The 21524-nt window shown below is 44.3% G+C and overlaps 1 protein-coding gene across 1 annotated transcript; it reads left to right on the top strand.

Annotated features, from left to right (window-relative positions):
- Positions 1 to 4323: 4323 nt before the first annotated feature.
- LOC127670633 (phospholipid phosphatase 2-like) lies at positions 4324 to 19203 on the top strand. Its single transcript, XM_052165098.1, has 4 exons — positions 4324 to 4397; positions 5544 to 5598; positions 5787 to 5963; positions 19087 to 19203. Exons 1-4 carry the CDS (start codon positions 4324 to 4326, stop codon positions 19201 to 19203), a joined length of 423 nt encoding a protein of 140 aa, XP_052021058.1.
- Positions 19204 to 21524: the final 2321 nt, after the last annotated feature.

Consider the following 21524-nt stretch of genomic DNA (forward strand, 5'->3'; position numbering starts at 1 on the left):
AGAAACCAAAACATTCCATGACAAAAGCAAATTTAAGCAATATCTACCTACCAATCTTCCATGATCAAAGCAATCATCCACCATGATCAAGTAGGCTTCATCACAGGGATACAGGGATGGTCTTAATATACAGAAATCTATCAATGTAATCCACTATATGAAGGAACTCAAAGGAAAAAAAAACACATTATAACTTCATTAGATGCTGAGAAAGTATTTGACAAAATCCATCACCCCTTAATGATACATGTAATTCACTATATAAAAAAACTCAAAGAAAAAAATCACATGACCATTTCATTAGATGCAGAGAAAGTATTTGACAAAATCCAATACCCTATATGATAAAAGTTTAGGAAAGATCATAAATTCAAGGAACATACCTGATAATATAAAAGCAATAAACAGCAAAGCAGTAGCCAACATCAAACTAAATGGAGAGAAACTTGAATCAATCCCTCTAAAATCAAGAACTAGACAAGGCTGTCCATTCTCTCCCTACCTGTTCAATATAGTACTCAAAGACCTAGCAAAAGCAATTAGACAACCAAAGAAGGTAAAATGCAAATAAATTGGAATGGAAGAAATCAAAATATCACTATTTGTAGATGATATTTGCCTATGGGAGTACTACTCAGTTATTAAAAACAACAAATTCATGGAATTCTTACGCAAATGGGTGGAACTAGAAAATATCATCCTGAGTGAGGTAACCCAGTCACAAAATAACACACATGGCATGCACTCACTAAAAAGTGGATATTAGCCCAGAAGCTTGGATCACCCAAGATAGAATTCATAGACCAAATGAAGCTCAAGAAGAAGGAAGACTTCAGTACTTCTTAGAAGGGGGAACTAAATACCCACAGGAGGAGATACAGAGACAAAATGTGGAGCAGAGACTGAAGGGAAGGCCATCCAGATACTGCCCCACTTGGGGAACCATCCCTCATACAGTCACCAAACCCAGAAACCATTGTGGATATCAGCAAGTGCTTCCTGAAAGGAAGATGATATGGCTGTCTCCTGAGAGGCTCTGTAGGTGCCTGACAAATACAGAAGTGCATACTCTCAGCCAACTAATGAACTAAGCAGAGGGTCCCCAATGAAGGAGCTAGAGAAAGGACCCAGGTAGATGAAGGATCTTGCAGCCTCGTAGGAGGAGCAAATATAAGAACTAACCAGCACCCCCAGAACTCCCAGGGACTAAACCACCAACCAAAGAGAACACATGGAGAAACCCATGGCTCCAGCCACATATGTTGAAGGGAATGGCCCTGTCAGACCTCAATGAGAGGAGAGGCCCTGGGTCCTGTGAAGGCTCCACGCCCCAGTGACAGGGAATGCCAGGATAGGGAAGCGGGTGTGGGTGGGGTAGTAAGCAGGTGGAGGAGGGATGGGATAGGGGTTTTTGGAGGGGAAATGAGGAGAGGGGATAACATTTGAAATGTGAATAAAAAAATATCTAATAAAAAAAGTGAGGGAAATAAAAAGTAACAAACACATTGAAAGTAAGAGCATTGTTATATCAGAGCAGGAGGAGGAAGCAAGATTAGAAGGAGAATGCAGAGTTTAATATCTTAAATATAAGGCAACTTTATAAAATAACAGCAATATGCACAATGCAGACAGAAAGAGGCAAAACGAAGAAACTACAGAGAGAGTGGAAGGAGCAGGTAGGACCCTCCTTACCACAGGACAGAACAGGTACTTTCTTAATAGCAAGGCAAGCTTAGTCTTACTAAAGAGGACAAAGCTTTCTGCTATGGACTTGGGTTAAATTCATTTAGCAACAAACTTGAAGAAGCTTTTCTTTCTCTATGCAATAAAGATTGGAGCTCATTTTTCATCCAGAATGAATGAGTTCATTCTGCACTGGTGCTTATCTTTTGCTCCAAATGCATTTGTAAGTATAGATGTGTGTGTGTGTGTGTGTGTGTGTGTGTGTGTGTGTGTGTGTGTGTGTGTGTGTAATTATGAGATAAGGATGTAGTTTGGCACAACTGGTTATAATGGAGATATATGAATGTGTAAGCATGAATCCATATATAATTTTATGTGAGTTTATCCATGTTTACTTATGTAAAAACATTCTTCTGCAAATTTGACTCTCTTCTTCTGATTCAATAGAAGTTTATTGCTCCAAATCTCCCCCTAGCCAAACAAGCAAGAGGCATCTGGACATGAGGGGAAGGGTTCTAGCAAGCAATCCCTCACTTAATCCACCGCTGTTTTAAAATAAGGTCCTAAGTGCCAGTCTGATTTGAAGATGCTACAATTTTGGTTGTATGGTTTTGGCTTCTTTATCAAAAGACGTGTCCACAGGTGTGTGGGTTTAATTCTGGTTCTTTGACTCTATTCGGTTGATTAACGGACTCTCCGAGTCCGCTATAATGCAATTTATTTCACTATTGTCTGTAGTACAGCTTGAGGTCAGGGATGGTGATTCTTTCAGAAGTCTTTACTTGTTCAGAATTGTTTCATTCATCCTGGTTTTTTGTTTTTCCATGTGAAACTGAGCATTGCTCTTTCCATGTCAGAAAATTATTGTGTTGCTATTTTGATGGGGATTGCATTGAATCAGTAGATTTCTTTTAGTAAGATGCCCATTTCACTGTATTAAACCTATCAATCCATTAGAATGAGAGATCTTTCCATCCTCTGCTTCCCCAGAATTGCAATATTTTTTTCTTCAATTTATTTTTTAAAAATATCTCTTTGCAGCCTGACTGCAGTCCCCCATCTCCTCTTCTTGTTATGATCTTACAAATCCCTCTCCCTCCATATTCCCCTCTACCCTGCTCACAGAGAAGAGGAAGACCCTCTTGGATACCAACCTAGCCTGGGACATCTAGTCCCAGGGGAAGGTGACAGCATGGCAATTCTAAACCTTCCTTCTTTCAGTGATCTACTGTCTGAGAAATCTAAAGTCCCACCTCTGTCTCCCTGTCCAGTCATTTGCTACCAGCAAATTTATTTAGCATTTAGCACAATCTGGGAGGAAGGATAGTGTCTCACAGTTAGACATGCAAATTCTCCTATAATTTGGGAACCCCATTAAGATAATATTAGCAATAAACCAAATCTACAACTGTATATAATTACTTGTAAGTGGATATTAGCCAAAGAGTAAAGAAGAAGGTTGAGGCTTCCATCAGGCGTGAGTGCCTGGGCAGGGCCATGCTGCACCACTTCTGATGGGGTGGAACCCTTCAGGTTCAGGGATGCACTGCCTCATCAGTCTTCCTAGGATCCCGCTGGATGGAGGAGACCGGGCTCTGGGAGGCCAAACTCAACTGGTCCATCCACAGTGTGGGGCATTGCTCGCAGGAGGCGCTGCTGTGACTGCTGCTGATCACTTCCACGGGCGCGCTGGGCGGTGGATTCCTCCTCCTGCTCCTGGACATGAGTGGCAATGACCTCGCAGTGCTGGGACCCGACCTGCTGACACTGAGCGTCCCGCACATGCTGCTGGCCAGGAACAACCAGCTGGGCGGCCCAGGATCGCTGCCCAAGGGTCTGCCTGGCCCAGTCGCTGATCTGCTGCAGCCTCCAGGTGCTCAACCTCAGCTGCAACAGCTTCCAGGAGCTGCCCGCCTCCCTGCTGGAGCTGCCAGAGTCTATGGGGGTCAGAAGAGGGCACCAGATCCCCTTGAACTGGAGTTAGAAGGTGCTGCTGTGAGCTACTCTGTGGGTGCTGGGATCTGAACCCTCATCCTCTGCAAGTGCACTGAGCGCTCCCAATCCCAGAGTCCACTCTCCAGTCCCTCATCACTTTAAAGGTTGAGGCAAGGACTTTCACTCAACCTGGAGCTGTGCAGTCCTGTTGGACTGGCCAGCAAGCTGCAGTCCTGGGATAAGGAATGCACTGCCTACTTTGATGTGATTATTAGGGTGGCTAAGGTCCTCTGGCTTGCACAGGGGACACTGTCCTGGCTGACCGTCTCCCCAGCTCCTTAGGCAGCTTCTAGTTATTAGCTGTGTTATGTATGTGCATGCCTTGGATATTTTTTGTTGTTGCAAAACCGTGACTCTTGTCTGTGTCTGGTTGTGACTGTACTTAAGATCAAACCCACAGCTGTGACTTGACACCGAGTCACAGGGACAGTGGATACTGAGGTCATTGTCTATTTCATGGCTCACATGAGGGAACTGAGGGTGGCCCTGTTAGAATGAGTTCTGTGGTCTGCATAGCAGTCAACAGGATTGGACATACATTTCACTTTTGTTTTCTGGGTGCTGGGGTGGGGCTGGGGACTCTGCTTTAGCCTTATTGTATCTGCTAAGGTTGGAGAGCAGCTCTGGGGGTGCCCCGGTTGGGGAATGACTCCTGAGAGTCTCCAAAGCATAGGTCTTGGCTGCTGCTCGAGCAGTGACAAATATCTTTGTAAGATGAGGTGATGACCAGCAACCCAGACCACCAGCTGTCACAGCAGTGGCTGTGACTGTACTATTGGGAGCCTGACCGTGTGCTCCTGCTGGCCATGGCTGCTCCAGGAGCAGGCAGGGGTTGGAGTTGGTGAGCTTAGGGTCAGGAGGGGAGACGGTTGCTCCAGGGCCTCCTGAGGGAGGGTTCCGTGTGCAAGCCTTCCTTCAGGTTAAATTTTGTTTCTCAATTTTAGTTTTATTTTATGTGTATGGGTGGTTCGCCTGCATATTTCCGTATACCACATGCATGGCCAGTAATTGTGGAGGCCAGAATTGAGAACCAGAGTTACAGATAGTTGTGAGCCACCATGTGGGTGCTGGAAATTGAACTGAGGTCCTTTGGAAGAGCAGCCAGTGCTCTTAACAGTTACACCATCTCTCCAGTTCCCCACGGGTTAAATTTTTATTTTTATTCCAGGGGATCTGTATTAGATTCTGAAAACCCACAAGGTAGTCCACACACAACAGTTTGCAACTTCAGTTCCAGGGGATCTGATGCCTCCTTCTGGCTTCTTCAGGCATTGCATGCATGTGGTACACAGAGATGTGTCAAAACACCCATACACATACAATAAAAAGTCCTAAAGACAATTTATTTTATTACTTTTAAGTGTGTGTGTGTGTGTGTGTGTGTGTGTGTGTGTGAGAGAGAGAGAGCTTGGCAGAGGTGGTGCACGCCTTTAATCCCAGCGCTTCGGGGGCAGATGCGGGTGGATTTCTGAGTTTGAAGCCAGCCTGGTCTAGAGAGTGAGTTCCAGAAAAGCCAGGGCTACACAGAGAAACCCTGATTTGAAAAAAACCAAAAAAAACAAAACAAAAAAGTGTGTGTGTGTCAGTGTGTGTGTGTGTGCATGACTACAGGTACCCTCAGACGCCAAAGGCCTCAGATTTCCTGGAGTCGGACTTATAGGGAGTTGTGAAGAGTAGGATGTGGGCGCCAGGAACTGAACTTGGGTCCTTTGCAGAAGCAGTCAGGGCCCTTAACTGCTGAGCCACCTCTCTGGCCCTGTTTGCCTGAGTTTCGAGTTGCACTCCTCTGTGGCTGCCAGCTCCCCAAGGAGCTTGCGGCTCTGCCTCTGGGTCTTCAAGACCTGAGCGGCTGTCCTTTCTCCCAGACTGTCCTACTCTGGCCACTCCTCCTTTGGCATGTACTGCATGTTGTTCCTGGCAGTGAGTACCCATCTCTTTCCAGGGGGACCTTATGGGGCCACGCCTTCCCTGTGCCTTGGTCTTCCCTTCTGCACAATGGGGTGTGTGGAGGAGGCACTAAGGGTGGGAGGCCTTTCGACTCTCGCCACGGGCTGGGCAAGCTGTGGACACTCGTGGGCCCAGCTGACGGCAGGCTGATGTCCCGATAGCTGTATGTGAAGGCCTGGCTCTGCTGGAAGTGGGCCCGGCTGCTGAGGCCCACTGTTCAGTTCTTCTTGGTGGCTTTTGCCATCTATGTGTGCTATACCCAAGTGTCTGACCACAAGCACCACTGGAGTGATGTCCTCGTCGGCCTCCTGCAGGGAGCCCTGGTGGCCTGCCTCACGGTGAGTGCTGCTTGCCTGACCTACAGGATCTGCTCTGCCCGCCTCAGATGCCCGTGACCTCTGCCTGCTGTTTTGTCTCCAAGAGCTTGCCCATTGCTGCTACTTTTGTTTCCAACCCAATTCCCGGTAAAAGAAATCTCAATCGCTTAACAAAACAAGGTACAAGCCTAGATTGGGCAGATCTCCCGCTACACTACTCTATTCCCATCTATATTAGTCCCTGTAACTTGCACTTTCTCCAGGCCTGAGCTTCTTTCTGCATCCTAGCTGTGGATCCCCGTAGCCCCTCCCCTCCTATTTATCCTTCATAGCCCCTCCCCTCCTATTTATCCCCCGTGGCTCCTCCACTCGACTCTCAGCTCCTCCCCCTTCCTCCTGCCCAATCATTGGCTCAAGCCTTTATTTGAAAAGTTAAGAAGAGGGCCTTCTGCAAGGACAGTGGGGAGAAGTCAGTGTGCTCTGCTGAATCCAGCGGGCCCGGCAGGAGCCTTCAAGGGCCTGCTTTGGGATCTGAACAGCCTGGGCCACAACACTCGGTCTCCAGGAAGTGCGGCAGACCTTGTGTACACCCTGAGGCAGTCTGGGAGCACACAGCTTGATCTGGTGACATGGAGCTTAGGTTCCAGTCCTTAGACCTCTGGCGGGAGCCCTCAGATCTCTTGGCTTCCAGATCCATATCAGCCTGGGTGGCAACACCTCATCTCCACGTCCTGCAAGAGGCAAGAGGGGCTTCCGTGCAGCCAGCTGGGAGAAGTCAGTGTGCTCTGGTGAACCCAGCAGGCTCAAGAAGGAGCCTTCATGTGTCTGCTTTGGGATCTGAACAGCCTGGGCCACAGCACTCAGTCTCCAGGCAGTTCAGGAGGTAAGCTGTGCACCAGAGGCCACCTGGGAAGGGGCAGCTTGCAGTGGTGAGTCCAGCATTGACAAGACCAACTAACAAAAGTGAGAACTAAATGGCAAAAGGCAAACGCAGGAATGTCACTAACAAAAATCAAGGCAATATGGCAACATCTGAACCCAATTCTACTTTACCAGCATATCCTGGATACCCCATCACACAAGTAAAACAAGATTTGGATTTAAAATCACTGGTCATGATGCTGGTACAGGAACACATGAAGGACATACTTAAAGAAATTCAGGAGAAAATGGATCAAAAGTTAGAAGCCCTTGCAAGGGAAACACAAAAATCATTGAAAGAAATCCAGGAGAATACAAAAGCCAATAATGAGGAAACACAAAAAACACTTAAAGAAATACAGGAGAACTTTGGTCAACAGGCTGAGGTCATGAAAGAGGAAACACAAAAATCACTTAAAGAATTGCAGGAAAGCACAAACAAGCAAGTGAAGGAGCTAAGCAAAACCATCCAGAGGGCGACGGCGACGGAGGCGGAGGCGGCGGCGGCAGAGCAGCAGTGGCTGGTCCGGCTGAAGGGCCATCAGCAGTGGAACCAAGGCGACACAGGGTCCAGTTAGGCCCTACGCCCACGGCCACTGACCTTCGCTGACCAGCCGGGCAGCAAGCAGGTGCAGTTGTGCGGCGCCTTTCCTGCACGGAAGCCACTTCAGAACTCGGCTTCCCACCAGTCAGGAGAGGTGCATCCATATTGGTACCGGACACCAGGGATCGGACAGACTGAGGTACACAAACATAATCCGAGGCCAACACCTCGGTGGTCTGAGCCCGATGGGCGTTGGCCTGCACCCAGGCCCTGGGCTGGTCGGGGGGCCATCGGGGTGCCAACCCAGCCAGGAGGTTTTTTGCCCAGGCCTGCGCACGCACCGCCATTTTGCCTGCAGGACGACAGAGAGCTCTGGCGGGCAGACCTGTAACAGGCATAGCCTGAGGCTAACAAAGCAGGGGTCTAGGCCCCAAAAGGCACAGGACTGACCCCAAGAACTGGGCGGCTTGGTGGGCCATCTGTGAGTCAACCCACCCAGGAGGTTGTTAGCACAGCAGACTCTCCCGGCACTTTCAGGGAGCACGGGCGCGCACGCCCACCATCCTAGTCACCTGGCAGACCCAATTAACAGTCATAGACCTAGGGGAACTTTGCTCGGACCTTGGCCTCCCAGGCTTTTGCCTGGACTCAGGGACTGGGCGGCCAGGCTAACCTTGTGTGTGCCAGCGCGGTTGGCGGATCAGCTGCCCAGCGGAGTGAGCGGAACACAGGGGACGTCACAGCAGCATACACCATCTGCATTCCCTGGGGGTGCACACGGGCTCCATCTGGTCCACAGACACAATCTGGGGCAAGGCCTCAGGCAGAAGCCCTCAGCTCTACTCTTTCGGCTTCAGGATCCAGATCAGCCTGGGCGGCAGCACCACATATCCAAGTCTTGCAAGAGGCTAGCTGGGCTTCCGGGCGGCCATCTGAGAGAAGTCAGTGTGCTCCAGTGAATCCAGCGGGCCCCAGCGGGAGCCTTCGGGTGCCTGCTTTGGGATCTGAACAGCCTGGGCAGCAGCACCCTGTCTACAAGCAGTGCAGGAGGTAAGCTGTGCACCAGAGGCCAACGGGGAAGGGGCAGCTTGCACTGGTGAGTCCAGCACTGACAAGACAAACTAACACCAGTAAGAACTAGATGGCAAAAGGCAAACACAGGAACGTCACTAACAGAAATCAAGGCAATATGGCAACATCTGAACCCAATTCTCCTCTACCAACATGTCCTGGATACCCCATCACACCACTAAAACAAGATCTGGATTTAAAATCACTGGTCATGATGCTGGTACAGGAACACATGAAGGACATACTTAAAGAAAATCAGGAGAAAATGGATCAAAAGTTAGAAGCCCTTGCAAGGGAAACACAAAAATCATTGAAAGAAATCCAGGAGAATACAAAAGCCAACAAGGAGGAAATGCAAAAAACACTTAAAGAAATACAGGAGAACTTTGGTCAACAGGCTGATGTCATGAAAGACGAAACACAAAAATCTCTTAAAGAAATACAGGAGAACTTTGGTCAACAGGCTGAGCTCATGAAAGAGGAAACACAAAAATCTCTTAAAGAATTGCAGGAAAGCACAAACAAGCAAGTGATTTAGCTAAGCAAAACCATCCAGGATCTAAAATCAGAAGTAGAAACAACTAAGAAAACTCAAAGGAGACAACTTTGGATATAGAAAACCTTGGGAAGAAATCAGGGGACAGAGATGCAAATATCAACAACAGAATACAAGAGATAGAAGAAAGAATCTCAGATGCTGAAGATTCCATAGAAACCATGGACTCAACAGTTAAAGAAAATGCAAAATGCAAAAAGCTTGTAACCCAAAATATCCAGGAAATCCAGGACACAATGAGAAGACCAAACCTAAGGATTATAGGCATACATGAGAGTGAAGATTTACAACTTAAAGGGCCAGCAAATATCTTCAATAAAATTATGGAAGAAAACTTCCCTAACCTAAAGAGAGAGAAGCCCATGAATATACAAGAAGCCTACAGAACTCCAAACAGACTGGACCAGAACAGAAATACTTCCTGTCACATAATAATCAAAACACCAAATGTTCTAAACAAAGAAAGAATACTAAAGGCAGTAAGAGAAAAAGGCCAAGTAGCATATAAAGGAAGACCTATCAGAATCACAGCAGACATTTCACCTGAGACTATGAAGGCTAGAAGGTCCTGGGCAGATCTCATGCAGACTCTAAGAGAACACAAATGCCAACCAAAACTACTATATCCAGCAAAACTCTCAATCACCATAGATGGAGAAACTAAGATATTTCATGTCAAAACCAAGTTTACCCAATATCTATCCACAAACCCAGCCCTAAAAAGGATAATAGGAGGACAACACCAATAGAAGGAGGGAAACTTCACCCTGGAAAAAGCAAGATAGTAACCTTTCATCAAACCCAAAAGAAGTTAAGCATTCAAATTTAAAAAATAACGTCAAAAATGATAGGAAGTAACAATCACTATTCCTTAATATCTCTTAACATCAATGGACTTAATGCCCCAATAAAAAGACACAGACTAACTGACTGGATACGTAAACAGGACCCTACATTTTGCTGCTTACAGGAAACACACCTCAGGGTCAAAGACAAACACTACCTTAGAGTAAAAGGCTGGAAGACAATTTTACAAGCAAATGGTCTCAGGAAACAAGCTGGAGTGGCCATGTTAATATCAGATAAAATTGACTTTCAACCCAAAGTCATCAAAAGAGACCCTGAGGGACACTTCTTGCTGGTCAAATGAAAAATACAAAAAGAAGAACTGTCAATCCTGAATATCTATGCCCCAAATGCAAGGGCACCCTCTTTCGTAAAAGAAACTTTATTAAAACTAAAAGCACACATTGCACCTAACACAATAATTGTGGGTGACTTCAACACTGCAATTTTCTCAATGGACCGATCAGGAAAACAGAAACTAAACAGGGACACAATGAAACTAATTGAAGCTTTGGACCAATTAGATTTAACAGACATATGTAGAACATTCTATCCTAAAACAAAAGAATATACCTTTTTCTCAGCACCTCATGGTACCTTCTCCAAAATCGACCATATAATTGGTCACAAGACAGACCTCAACAAATATAAGAAGATAGAACTAATCCCATGCCTCCTATCTGATCACTATGGAGTAAAAGTGGTCTTCAATAGCAACAGAAACAACAGAAAACCCACATACACGTGGAAACTGAACAATACTCTACTCAATGATACCTTGGTCAAGGAAGAAATAAGGAAAGAAATTAAAGACTTTTTAGAACACAATGAAAATGAAAACACAACATACCCAAATCTATGGGACACAATGAAAGCAGTGCTAAGAGGAAAACTCATAGCCCTGAGTGCCTCCAAAAAGAAAATGGAGAGAGCATACATTACCAGCTTAATGACACACCTGAAAGCCCTAGAACAAAAAGAAGCTATTTCGCACAGGAGGAGTAGAAGACAGGAAATCATCAAACTCAGGGCCGAAATCAATCAAGTAGAAACAAAGAGAACCATACAAAAAATCAACAAAACCACGAGCTGCTTCTTTGAGAAAATCAACAAGATAGATAAACCCTTAGCCAGACTGACCAAAGAACACAGAGAAAGTATCCAAATTAGCAAACTTAGAAATGAAAAGGGAGATATAACAACGGAAACTGAGGAAATCCAAAAATCATCAGATCCTACTACAAGAGCCTGTACTCAACACAACTGGAGAATCTGGAGAAAATGGACAATTTCCTTGACAGATACCAAATACCAAAATTAAATCAGGATCAACTGGACCATCTAAACAGTCCCATAATGTCTAAAGAAATAGAAGGAGTCATAGAAATTCTTCCAAACAAAAAAAGCACAGGACCAGATGGCTTCAGTGCAGAATTCTACCAGACCTTCAAAGAAGAGTTAACACCAATACTCTTCAAACTATTCCACAAAATAGAAACAGAAGGAACACTACCCAATTCCTTCTACGAAGCCACAATTACGCTGATACCAAAGCCACACAAAGATCCAACAAAGAAAGAGAACTTCAGACCAATTTCCCTTATGAACATTGATGCAAAAATAGTCAATAAAATTCTTGCCAACCGAATCCAAGAACACATCAAAACGATCATCCACCATGATCAAGTAGGCTTTATCCCGGGAATGCAGGGTTGGTTCAATATACGGAAATCCATCAATACAATCCATTACATAAACAAACTCAAAGAACAAAACCACATGGTCATTTCATTGAATGCTGAAAAAGCATTTGACAAAATTCAGCATCCTTTCATGCTTAAAGTCTTGGAGAGAACAGGAATTCAAGGCCCATACCTAAACATAGTAAAAGCAATATACAGCAAACCGGTAGCCAGCATCAAACTAAATGGAGAGAAACTTGAAGCAATCCCACTGAAATCAGGGAACAGACAAGGCTGTCCCCTTTCTCCTTATCTTTTCAATATTGTACTTGAGGTACTAGCTCGGGCAATTCGACAACATAAGGAGGTCAAAGGGATACAAATTGGAAAGGAAGAAGTCAAACTATCATTATTTGCAGACGACATGATCGTCTACCTAAGTGACCCAAAGAACTCCACTAGAGAGCTCCTACAGCTGATAAACAACTTCAGCAAAGTGGCAGGTTATAAAATCAACTCAAGCAAATCAGTGGCCTTCCTATACTCAAAGGATAAGCAGGCTGAGAAAGAAATTAGGGAAGTGAACCCCTTCACAATAGCCACAAACAGTATAAAGTATCTTGGGGTGACTCTTACCAAACATGTGAAAGATCTGTATGACAAGAACTTCAAGTCTCTGAAGAAGGAAATGGAAGAAGACCTCAAAAAATGGGAAAACCTCCCATGCTCATGGATCGGTAGAATCAATATAGTTAAAATGGCCATTTTGCCTAAAGAACTATACAGATTCAATGCAATACCCATCAAAATCCCAACTCAATTCTTCACAGAGTTAGAAAGAGCAATTATCAAATTCATCTGGAACAACAAAAAACCCAGGATTGCTAAAACTATTCTCAGCAACAAAAGAAAATCTGGGGGGAATCAGGATCCCTGACCACAAGCAATACTACAGAGCAATAGTGTTAAAAACTGCATGGTATTGGTACAGTGACAGGCAGGTGGATCAATGGAACAGGATTGAAGATCCAGAAATGAACCCACACACCTATGGCCACTTGATCCTCAACAAAGAGGCTGAAAACATCCAATGGAAAAAAGATAGCCTTTTCAACAAATGGTGCTTGTTCAACTGGAGGTCAGCATGCAGAAGAATGCAAATTGATCCATCGTTGTCTCCTTGTACTAAGCTCAAATCCAAATGGATCAAGGACCTCCACATAAAGCCAAACAGTCTGAAGCTAATAGAAAAGAAACTGGGGAAGACCCTTGAGGACATCGGTACAGGGAGAAAGTTTCTGAACAGAACACCAATAGCGTATGTTCTAAGAGCAAGAATTGACAAATGGGACCTCATAAAATTACAAAGTTTCTGTAAGGCAAAGGATACCATCAAGAGAACAAATCAGCAACCAACAAATTGGGAAAAGATCTTCACCAATCCTACATCAGATAGAGGGCTAATATCCAATATATATAAAGAATTCAAGAAGTTAGACTCCAGAAAACCAAACAACCCTATTAAAAAATGGGGTACAGAGCTAAACAAAGAATTCTCACCTGAAGAACTTCGGATGGCGGAGAAGCATCTTAAAAAATGCTCAACTTCATTAGTCATTAGGGAAATGCAAATCAAAACAACCCTAAGATTTCATCTTACACCAGTCAGAATGGCTAAGATTAAAAATTCAGGAGACAGCAGGTGTTGGAGAGGGTGTGGAGAAAGAGGAACACTCCTCCCCTGCTGGTGGGGTTGCAAATTGGTACAACCACTCTGGAAAGCAGTCTGGCGGTTCCTCCGAAAACTGGGCACCTCACTTCCAGAAGATCCTGCTATACCACTCTTGGGCATATACCCAGAAGACTCCCCACCATGTAATAAGGATACATGTTCTACTATGTTCATAGCAGCCCTATTTATAATTGCCAGATGCTGGAAAGAACCCAGGTATCCCTCAACAGAAGAGTGGATGCAAAAAATGTGGTATATCTACACAATGGAGTACTATTCAGCCATTAGAAACAATGAATTCATGAAATTCTTAGGCAAATGGATGGAGATGGAGAATATCATACTAAGTGAGGTAACTCAGACTCAAAAGGTGAATCATGGTATGCACTCACTAATAAGTGGATATTAACCTAGAAAACTGGAATACCCAAAACATAATCCACACATCAAATGAGGTACAAGAAGAAAGGAGGAGTGGCCCCTGGTTCTGGAAAGACTCAGTGAAACAGTATTCGGCAAAACCAGAACGGGGAAGTGGGAAGGGGTGGGTGGGAGGACAGGGGAAGAGAAGGGGACTTACGGGACTTTCGGGGAGTGGGGGGGGGCTAGAAAAGGGAAATCATTTGAAATGTAAATAAATTATATCGAATAAAAAAAAAACATCCAGGATCTAAAATCAGAAGTAGAAAGAACTAAGAAAAGTCAATGGGAGACAATTTTGGAGATAGAAAGCATTGGGAAGAAATCAGGGGACATAGATGCAAATATCAACAAAAGAATACAAGAGATAGAAGAAAGAATCTCAGATGCTGAAGTTACCATAGAAACCATGGACTCAACAGTTAAAGAAAATGCAAAATGCAAAAAGCTTGTAACCCAAAATATCCAGGAAATCCAGGACACAATGAGAAGACCAAACCTAAGGATTATATGCATAGATGGGAGTGGATTTACAACTTAAAAGGCCAGAATATATCTTCAATAAAATTATGGAAGAAAACTTCCCCAACCTCAAGGGAGAGATGCCCATGAATATACAAGAAGCCTACAGAACTCCAAACAGACTGGACCAGAACAAAAATACTTCCCGTCACATAATAATCAAAACACCAAATGTACTAAACAAAGAAAGAATACTAAAGGCAGTAAGAGAAAAAGGCCAAGTAACATATAAAGGAAGACCTATCAGAATCACAGCAGATTTTTCACCTGAGACTATGAAGGCTAGAAGATCCTGGGCAGATCTCATGCAGACTCTAAGAGACCACAAATGCCCGCCAAAACTACTATACCCAGCAAAACTCTCAATCATCATAGATGGAGAAACTAAGATATTCCATGACAAAACCAAGTTTACCCAATATCTACCCACAAACCCAGCCCTACAAAGGATAATAGGAGGAAAACACCAATACAAGGAGGGAAACTTCACCCTGGAAAAAGCAAGATAGTAACCTTTCATCAAATCCAAAAGAAGTTAAGCAATCAAATTTAAAAAAATAATGTCAAAAATGACAGGAAGTAACAATCACTATTCCTTAATATCTCTTAACATCAATGGACTCAATGCCCCAATAAAAAGACATAGACTAACTGACTGGATACGTAAGCAGGACCCTACATATTGCTGCTTACAGGAAACACACCTCAGGGTCAAAGACAAACACTACCTTAGAGTAAAAGGCTGGAAGACAAGTTTACAAGCAAATGGTCTCAGAAAATAAGCTGGAGTAGCCATTTTAATATCAGATAAAATTGACTTTCAACCCAAAGTCATCAAAAGAGACTCTGAGGGAGACTTGCTGGTCAAAGGAAAAATACAACAAGAAGAACTCTCAATCATGAACAACTATGCTCCAAATGCAACGGCACCATCTTAAGTAAAAGAAACTTTATTAAAGCTCAAAGCACAAATTGCACCTAACACAATAATTGTGGGTGACTTCAACACTGCAATTTTCTCAATGGACCGATCAGGAAAACAGAAACTAAACAGGGACACAATGAAACTAATTGAAGCTTTGGTCCAATTAGATTTAACAGATATATATAGAACATTCTATCCAAAAGCAAAATAATATACCTTTTTCTCATCACCTCATGGTACCTTCTCCAAAAGACCATATAATTGGTCATAAGACAGACCTCAACAAATATAAGAAGATCAAACTAATCCCCTGCCTCCTATCAGATCACTGTGGAGCAAAAGTGATCTTCAATAGCAACAAAAACAACAGAAAACCCACATACACGTGGAAATTGAACAATATTCTACTCACTGATATCTTGGTCAAGGAAGAAATAAAGAAAGAAATAAAGACTTTTTAGAACACAATGAAAATGAAGACACAACATACCCAAATCTATGGGACACAACGAAAGCAGTGATAACAGGAAAACTCATAGCCCTGAGTGCCTCCAAGAAGGAAATGGAGAGAGCATACACTACCAGCTTAACGACAACCTTAACGCCCTGGAACAAAAAGAAGCTATTTTACCCAGGAGGAGTAGAAGACAGGAAATCATCAAACTCAGGGCCGAAATCAATCAAGTAGAAACAAAGAGAACCATACAAAGAATCAACAAAGCCAGGAGCTGGTTCTTCGAGAAAATCAACAAGATAGATAAACCCTTAGCCCGACTAACCAAAGGGCACAGAAGCAGTATCCAGATTAACAAACTTAGAAATGAAAAGGGAGATATAACAACAGAAACTGAGGAAATTCAAGAAAGCATTAGATCCTACTACAAAAGCCTATGCTCAACACAACTGGAGAATCTAGAGGAAATGGACAGTTTCCTAGACAGATATCCGACACCAAAACTAAATCAGGATCAAATAGATCAACTAAACAGTCCCATAACACCTGAAGAAATAAAAAGGGTCATAGAAAGTCTCCCAACCAAAAAAGCCGGGACCAGATGGCTTCAGTGCAGAGTTCTATCAAACCTTCCTAGAAGACCTAACACCAATACTCTTCAAACTATTCCACATAATAGAAACAGAAGGAACTCTACCCAACTCGTTCTATGAAGCCACAATTACACTGATACCAAAACCACACAAAGATACAACAAAGAAAGAGAACTTCAAGCCAATTTCTCTTATGAATATTGATGCAAAAATACTTAATAAAATTCTTGCCAACCGAATCCAAGAACACATCAAAATGATCATCCACCATGATCAAGTAGGCTTCATCCCAGGGATGCAGGGATGGTTCAATATATGGAAATCCATCAATGCTATCCACTACATAAACAAATTCAAAGAAAAAAACATATGATCATCTCATTAGATGCAGAAAAAGCATTTGACAAAATCCACCATCCTTTCATGCTAAAAGTATTGGAAAGAACAGGAATTCAAGACCCATACCTAAACATCATTAAAGCAATATAGAACAAACCGGTAGCCAACATCAAACTAAATGGAGAGAAACTTGAAGCAATCCCACTAAAATCAGGGACTAGACAAGGCTGTCCTCTCTCTCCATATCTTTTCAATATAGTATTTGAAGTTCTAGCTAGAGCAATTAGACAACATAAAGAGGTCAAGGGGATACAAATTGGAAAGGAAGAAGTCAAATCATCACTATTTGCAGATGACATCATAGTCTATTTAAGTGACCCGATATCCTCCTCCAGGGAACTCCTACAGCTGGTAAACAACTTCAGCAAAGTGGCTGGTTATAAAATCAACTCAAGAAAATCAGTTGCCTTCCTATACTCAAAGGATAAGCAGGCTGAGAAAGAAGTTAGGGAAATGACACCCTTCAAAATAGCCACAAACAATACAAAGTATCTTGGTGTGACTCTAACAAAACAAATGAAAGATCTATATGGCAAGAACTTCAGGTCTCTGAAGAAGGGAATCGAAGAAGACGTCAGAAAATGGAAAAATCTGCCATGCTCGTGGATTGGCAGGATTAATATAGTTAAAATGGCCATCTTGCCAAAAGCGATCTACAGATTCAATGCAATGCCCATCAAAATCCCAACTCAGTTCTTCACAGAGTTAGAAAAAGCAATTCTCAAATTCATCTGGAATAACAAGAAACCCAGGATAGCTAAAACTACTCTCAACAACAAAAGAAATTCTGGGGGAATCAGTATCCCTGACTTCCAGCAATACTACAGAGCAATAGTGTTAAAAACTGCATGGTATTGGCATAGTGATAAATAAGTGGACCAATGGAATAGAATTGAAGATTCAGAAATGAATATACACACCTATGGTCACTTGATCTTCGACAAAGGAGCCAAAAACATCCAGTGGAAAAAAGATAGCCTTTTCAACAAATGGTGCTGGATATATTGGAGGTCAGCATGCAGAAGAATGCACATTGATCCATTCTTATCTCCATGTACTAAACTTCATTCCAAGTGGATCAAGGACCTCCATGTAAAACCAGAAACACTGAAACTAATAGAAAAGAAACTGGGGAAGACCCTTGAGGACATGGGCACAGGGGAAAAGTTCCTGGACAGATCACCAATAGCTTAGGCTTTAAGATCAAGAATTGACAAATGGGACCTCATAAAATTACAAAGTTTCTGTAAGGCAAAGGACACTGTTAAAAGGACAAAAACGGCAACCATCAAATTGGGAAAGGATATTCACCAACCCCACATCTGATAGAGGGCTAATATCCAATATATACAAAGAACTCAAGAAGTTAGACCCCAGGGAACCAAATAACCCTACTAAAAATGGGGTACAGATCTTAACAAAGAATTTTCACCTGAAGAAATTCGGGTGACCGAGAGGCACCTTAAGAAGTGCTCAACATCATTAGTCATTAGGGAAATGCAGATCAAAACAACCCTGAGATTTCACCTTACACCAGTCAGAATGGCTAAGATCAAAAACTCAGGAGACAGCAGGTGTTGGCGAGGATTTGGAGAAAGAGGAACACTCCTCCAGTGCTGGTGGAGCTGTAAGATGGATGGTACAACCACTGTGGAAATCAGTCTGGAGGTTCCTCAGAAAACTGGACATGAGACTTCCAAAGGACCCTGCTATACTTCTCCTGGGCATATACCCAAAAGATTCCCCGGCATGCAATAAAGACACATGCTCCATTATGTTCATTGCAGCCTTATTTATAATAGCCAGAAGCTGGAAAGAACCCAAATGCCCCCAAAGGAGGAATGGATACAGAAAATGTGGTATATTTCCACATTGGAATACTACTCGGCAATTAGAAACAATGAATTCACAGAATTTTTAGGCAAATGGTTTGATCTGGAAAATATCATCCGAAGTGAGGTAACCCAATCACAAAAGAATACACATGGAATGCAATCTCTGATAAGTGGATATTAATTAGCCCAGAAGCTCTGAATACCCAAGGCACAAATTGCATAAGAAATGACTCCCATGAAGAAGTATGGAGAGGGTCCTGATCCTGGAACGGATCGATCTAGCCTTGGAAGGGATTATAAAGACAGAGAAAAAGGAGGGAGGTAATTGGAGAAGGGATGGAGAGAAGAAGTTTTATGGGACATATGGGGAGGGGGGATCCGGGAAAGGGGAAATCATTTGAAATGTAAACAAAGAATATACAAAATAAAAATATTAAAAAAAAAAAGAAAAGTTAAGGTGGGGAGAAGCTTCACAAGGCAACTCCTCATCTGCAGCCCTTCTGAGGAGTGGAATTGGCATCAAACAGCCCCTCACTGCTGGCCCCACCCATCCACATGACTACCCCCACACACCTTCTCCCTCAGGGCCCCCAGAAGACGTTCTTTTTATTCCAGTCCTACTCACTGCCTTTCCTGCTCCCTAGGTCCACTATGTTTCAGATTTCTTCAAATCGCTGCCGCCCCGGCCCTGCCATGAGGGTGAAGAGCCAGAGCGCAAGCCCAGTCTGTCGCTGACGCTGACCCTTGGTGACTGGCCCTAGCTGCTATGGAAGCTGGATAGTCACCCGTGGGCCAGTCATGTGTTGGCCCCATGCCCCTGATCAGGCACTCCTGGCTTTGGAGCTGTCCCGGGGTCCTGGCTGGTGACTGTGGACCAGGGTCTTGGGTGCCTGTGTGGCCCTGAGTGTGGGCAGGGCCCATCGTCAGCATTCCTTGACTATCGCATGGCCTCAAAAGATGCGGTCCTGCTAGGAGGGCTTCTCTGGTCACCAGTGGGTTTTCGAGGACGGCCATCCCAGCATGGCCCCGGGAATGGTTGGCCTGAGACTGTTCATGAAGTCAGCACCCTCCTTGACGGCCCTGAAGGTGATGAACACCTTGTTAGCCTGCGTGGGCAGGTGGCCTTGGGAAGATGGCTGCCAACCCTTGGACTGCCTGGAAAGTCACACGTTGCTTTTGGTCTGAATCCTTTCCTCACGCCTGGGGAAGATTACTGCTCGGGGCCTCCAAGCCCCTCCCTCAGGCTTGATGTGCTGTCCTGTCCCCACTCTGACCATGTGGACCAAATGTGTAGCCAGGCATTGGAAGTAGGTCCTCCTGGATCTGCCCTTCCTGATTGTTACAAAACACTTTAAGTTACTGTCTCATGGGAGGGTGTGTTATAAACTTTGTACCAAATGTCTTTGCTGTGCATGTTGCTTTTCAAGCTCTCCTGGTGAGGTAGAAGGCTTTCCTGCACCTACCTAACCTCTCAGTGCATCATTGTGCAGGACTTGCCAGTCTTAGCAGAGACTTGGAGGACAGAGACCTGTCCTGGGTGTCTTGTATATAGGCCAAGACAGAGGCCTCATAGGCCGTGTGGCCTTCCTATGTGCGTGGTGGATACTTATCCTAGGTCCAGCTTAGAAAACAGACACCCTTCACGGTCAGTGCTGGTGAGGTGCCTGATTGTGCTCCCAGGGTGCCTGGCCGGTCGCCCAGGGGCAGCAGGAGGGGTGTAGGTCTTGCTGTATCCCAGGACAAGGTGTGTGTTTCTCTGGGAATGGGAGGGCTCCTTATGTCCTTCAGGTCTTTGGGTCTGGGAGCATGGGGGGACAGTCAAAAGTACCAATTCCCCCCTCCATTTCCTTCTTCTCCTTAGGGGCTGGGTCAGGATCCTCTGTATGCCACTGGCAGACACTAAAATCCAGGAGACCCAAGGAATTCAGCCCAACTCAGAGAGCATGCTGGATGCCTCTGCCCTTGGTAGCTGGTGTTCAGCCTTTGACAGCCTGCATTTTCACGGGGATCCTCCCTGTTAAGTGACTGCGTGCCAGCATCCTCCAGGCAATGCTCTGCACTGCAGGGTCCTACAGGTCCCAGCTGTTCTGTTAGAGGCAGAAGTTCCCAGTGAAAAGGCAGGCTCACTTCCTGAGCACAGCAGGGCTCTGCTTGTACAGATCCTCTGTTTGGCCTGACTGCAGCTGAGCTGAGCCCTTCCCAGGCTCCCATGCCTGCCTCTCTGCCCCACTGCCCAGTTCTGGCTCTGTTTAGCAGGCACAGAGAGTGTGGGTGTGGGATGCGTGCCTGTGACACTGGCACTGGGCGGTTGAGGTAGTAGAATGGGGAATGTGTGACCAGCTTGGGCGACAGTGATTCTCCTGTGTGCCTGCACATGTTCATGTGTGTGTGTGTGTGTGTGTGTGTGTGTGTGTGTGTGTTTGCATGTGGAGGTCAGAGGGCAACCTCAAGTGTCCATTCTTAGATGTTTTCTTTCTTTCTCTTCTTCTTCTTCTTCTTCTTCTTCTTCTTCTTCTTCTTCTTCTTCTTCTTCTTCTTCTTCTTCTTCTTCTTCTTCTTCTTCTTCTTCTTCTTCTTCTTTAAATAAAACAAGGTCTCTCATTGGCCTGGAACCTCACCAAGTAGGCGACCTCATATTGTGGATTTCACACTTCACGTCAAGTCCCTAAAACAGTGGTTCTCAACATGGGGAAGTCACAACCCCCACAAGGTTCATGTACCAGACATCCTGCAAATCAGATATTTACATGATGGTTCATAATTGTATCAAAATTACAGTCATGCTGTAGCAATGGAATAATTTTGTGGTTGGAGAGATGGCCCAGTGGCTAGTGTGCATGGTAACTCATGACTGCCGGTTCGCTTCATCATCAGTGGTACCTGATACCTTCTTCTGACCACTGGGCACTGGGTACTGAACACGTGTGCCCATACCACGCCCTACCTAATCCAATACATTTAAAATAAAAGAAAATCATTTTATTTATTTATTTATTTATTTATTTATTTATTTATTTATTTATTTATTCACTCTTATTTATTCATTCATTCACCTGGTTGATGCCCTCCCTCTTGGTCGTCC

The sequence above is a fragment of the Apodemus sylvaticus genome, chromosome 20, assembly GCF_947179515.1.
Source record: "Apodemus sylvaticus chromosome 20, mApoSyl1.1, whole genome shotgun sequence".
In the NCBI taxonomy this organism is placed as follows: Eukaryota; Metazoa; Chordata; class Mammalia; order Rodentia; family Muridae; genus Apodemus; species Apodemus sylvaticus.

What these genes read in the sequence shown, in the direction of transcription:
- LOC127670633 (XM_052165098.1), top strand. Translation starts at nt 4,324, where the DNA reads ATGACTCCTGAGAGTCTCCAAAGCATAGGTCTTGGCTGCTGCTCGAGC. An exon ending in AAATATCTTTGTAAGATGAG is followed by an intron (nt 4,398 to 5,543) that starts GTGATGACCAGC and finishes CCTTTCTCCCAG; the next exon opens with ACTGTCCTACTCTGGCCACT. An exon ending in ACTGCATGTTGTTCCTGGCA is followed by an intron (nt 5,599 to 5,786) that starts GTGAGTACCCAT and finishes ATGTCCCGATAG; the next exon opens with CTGTATGTGAAGGCCTGGCT.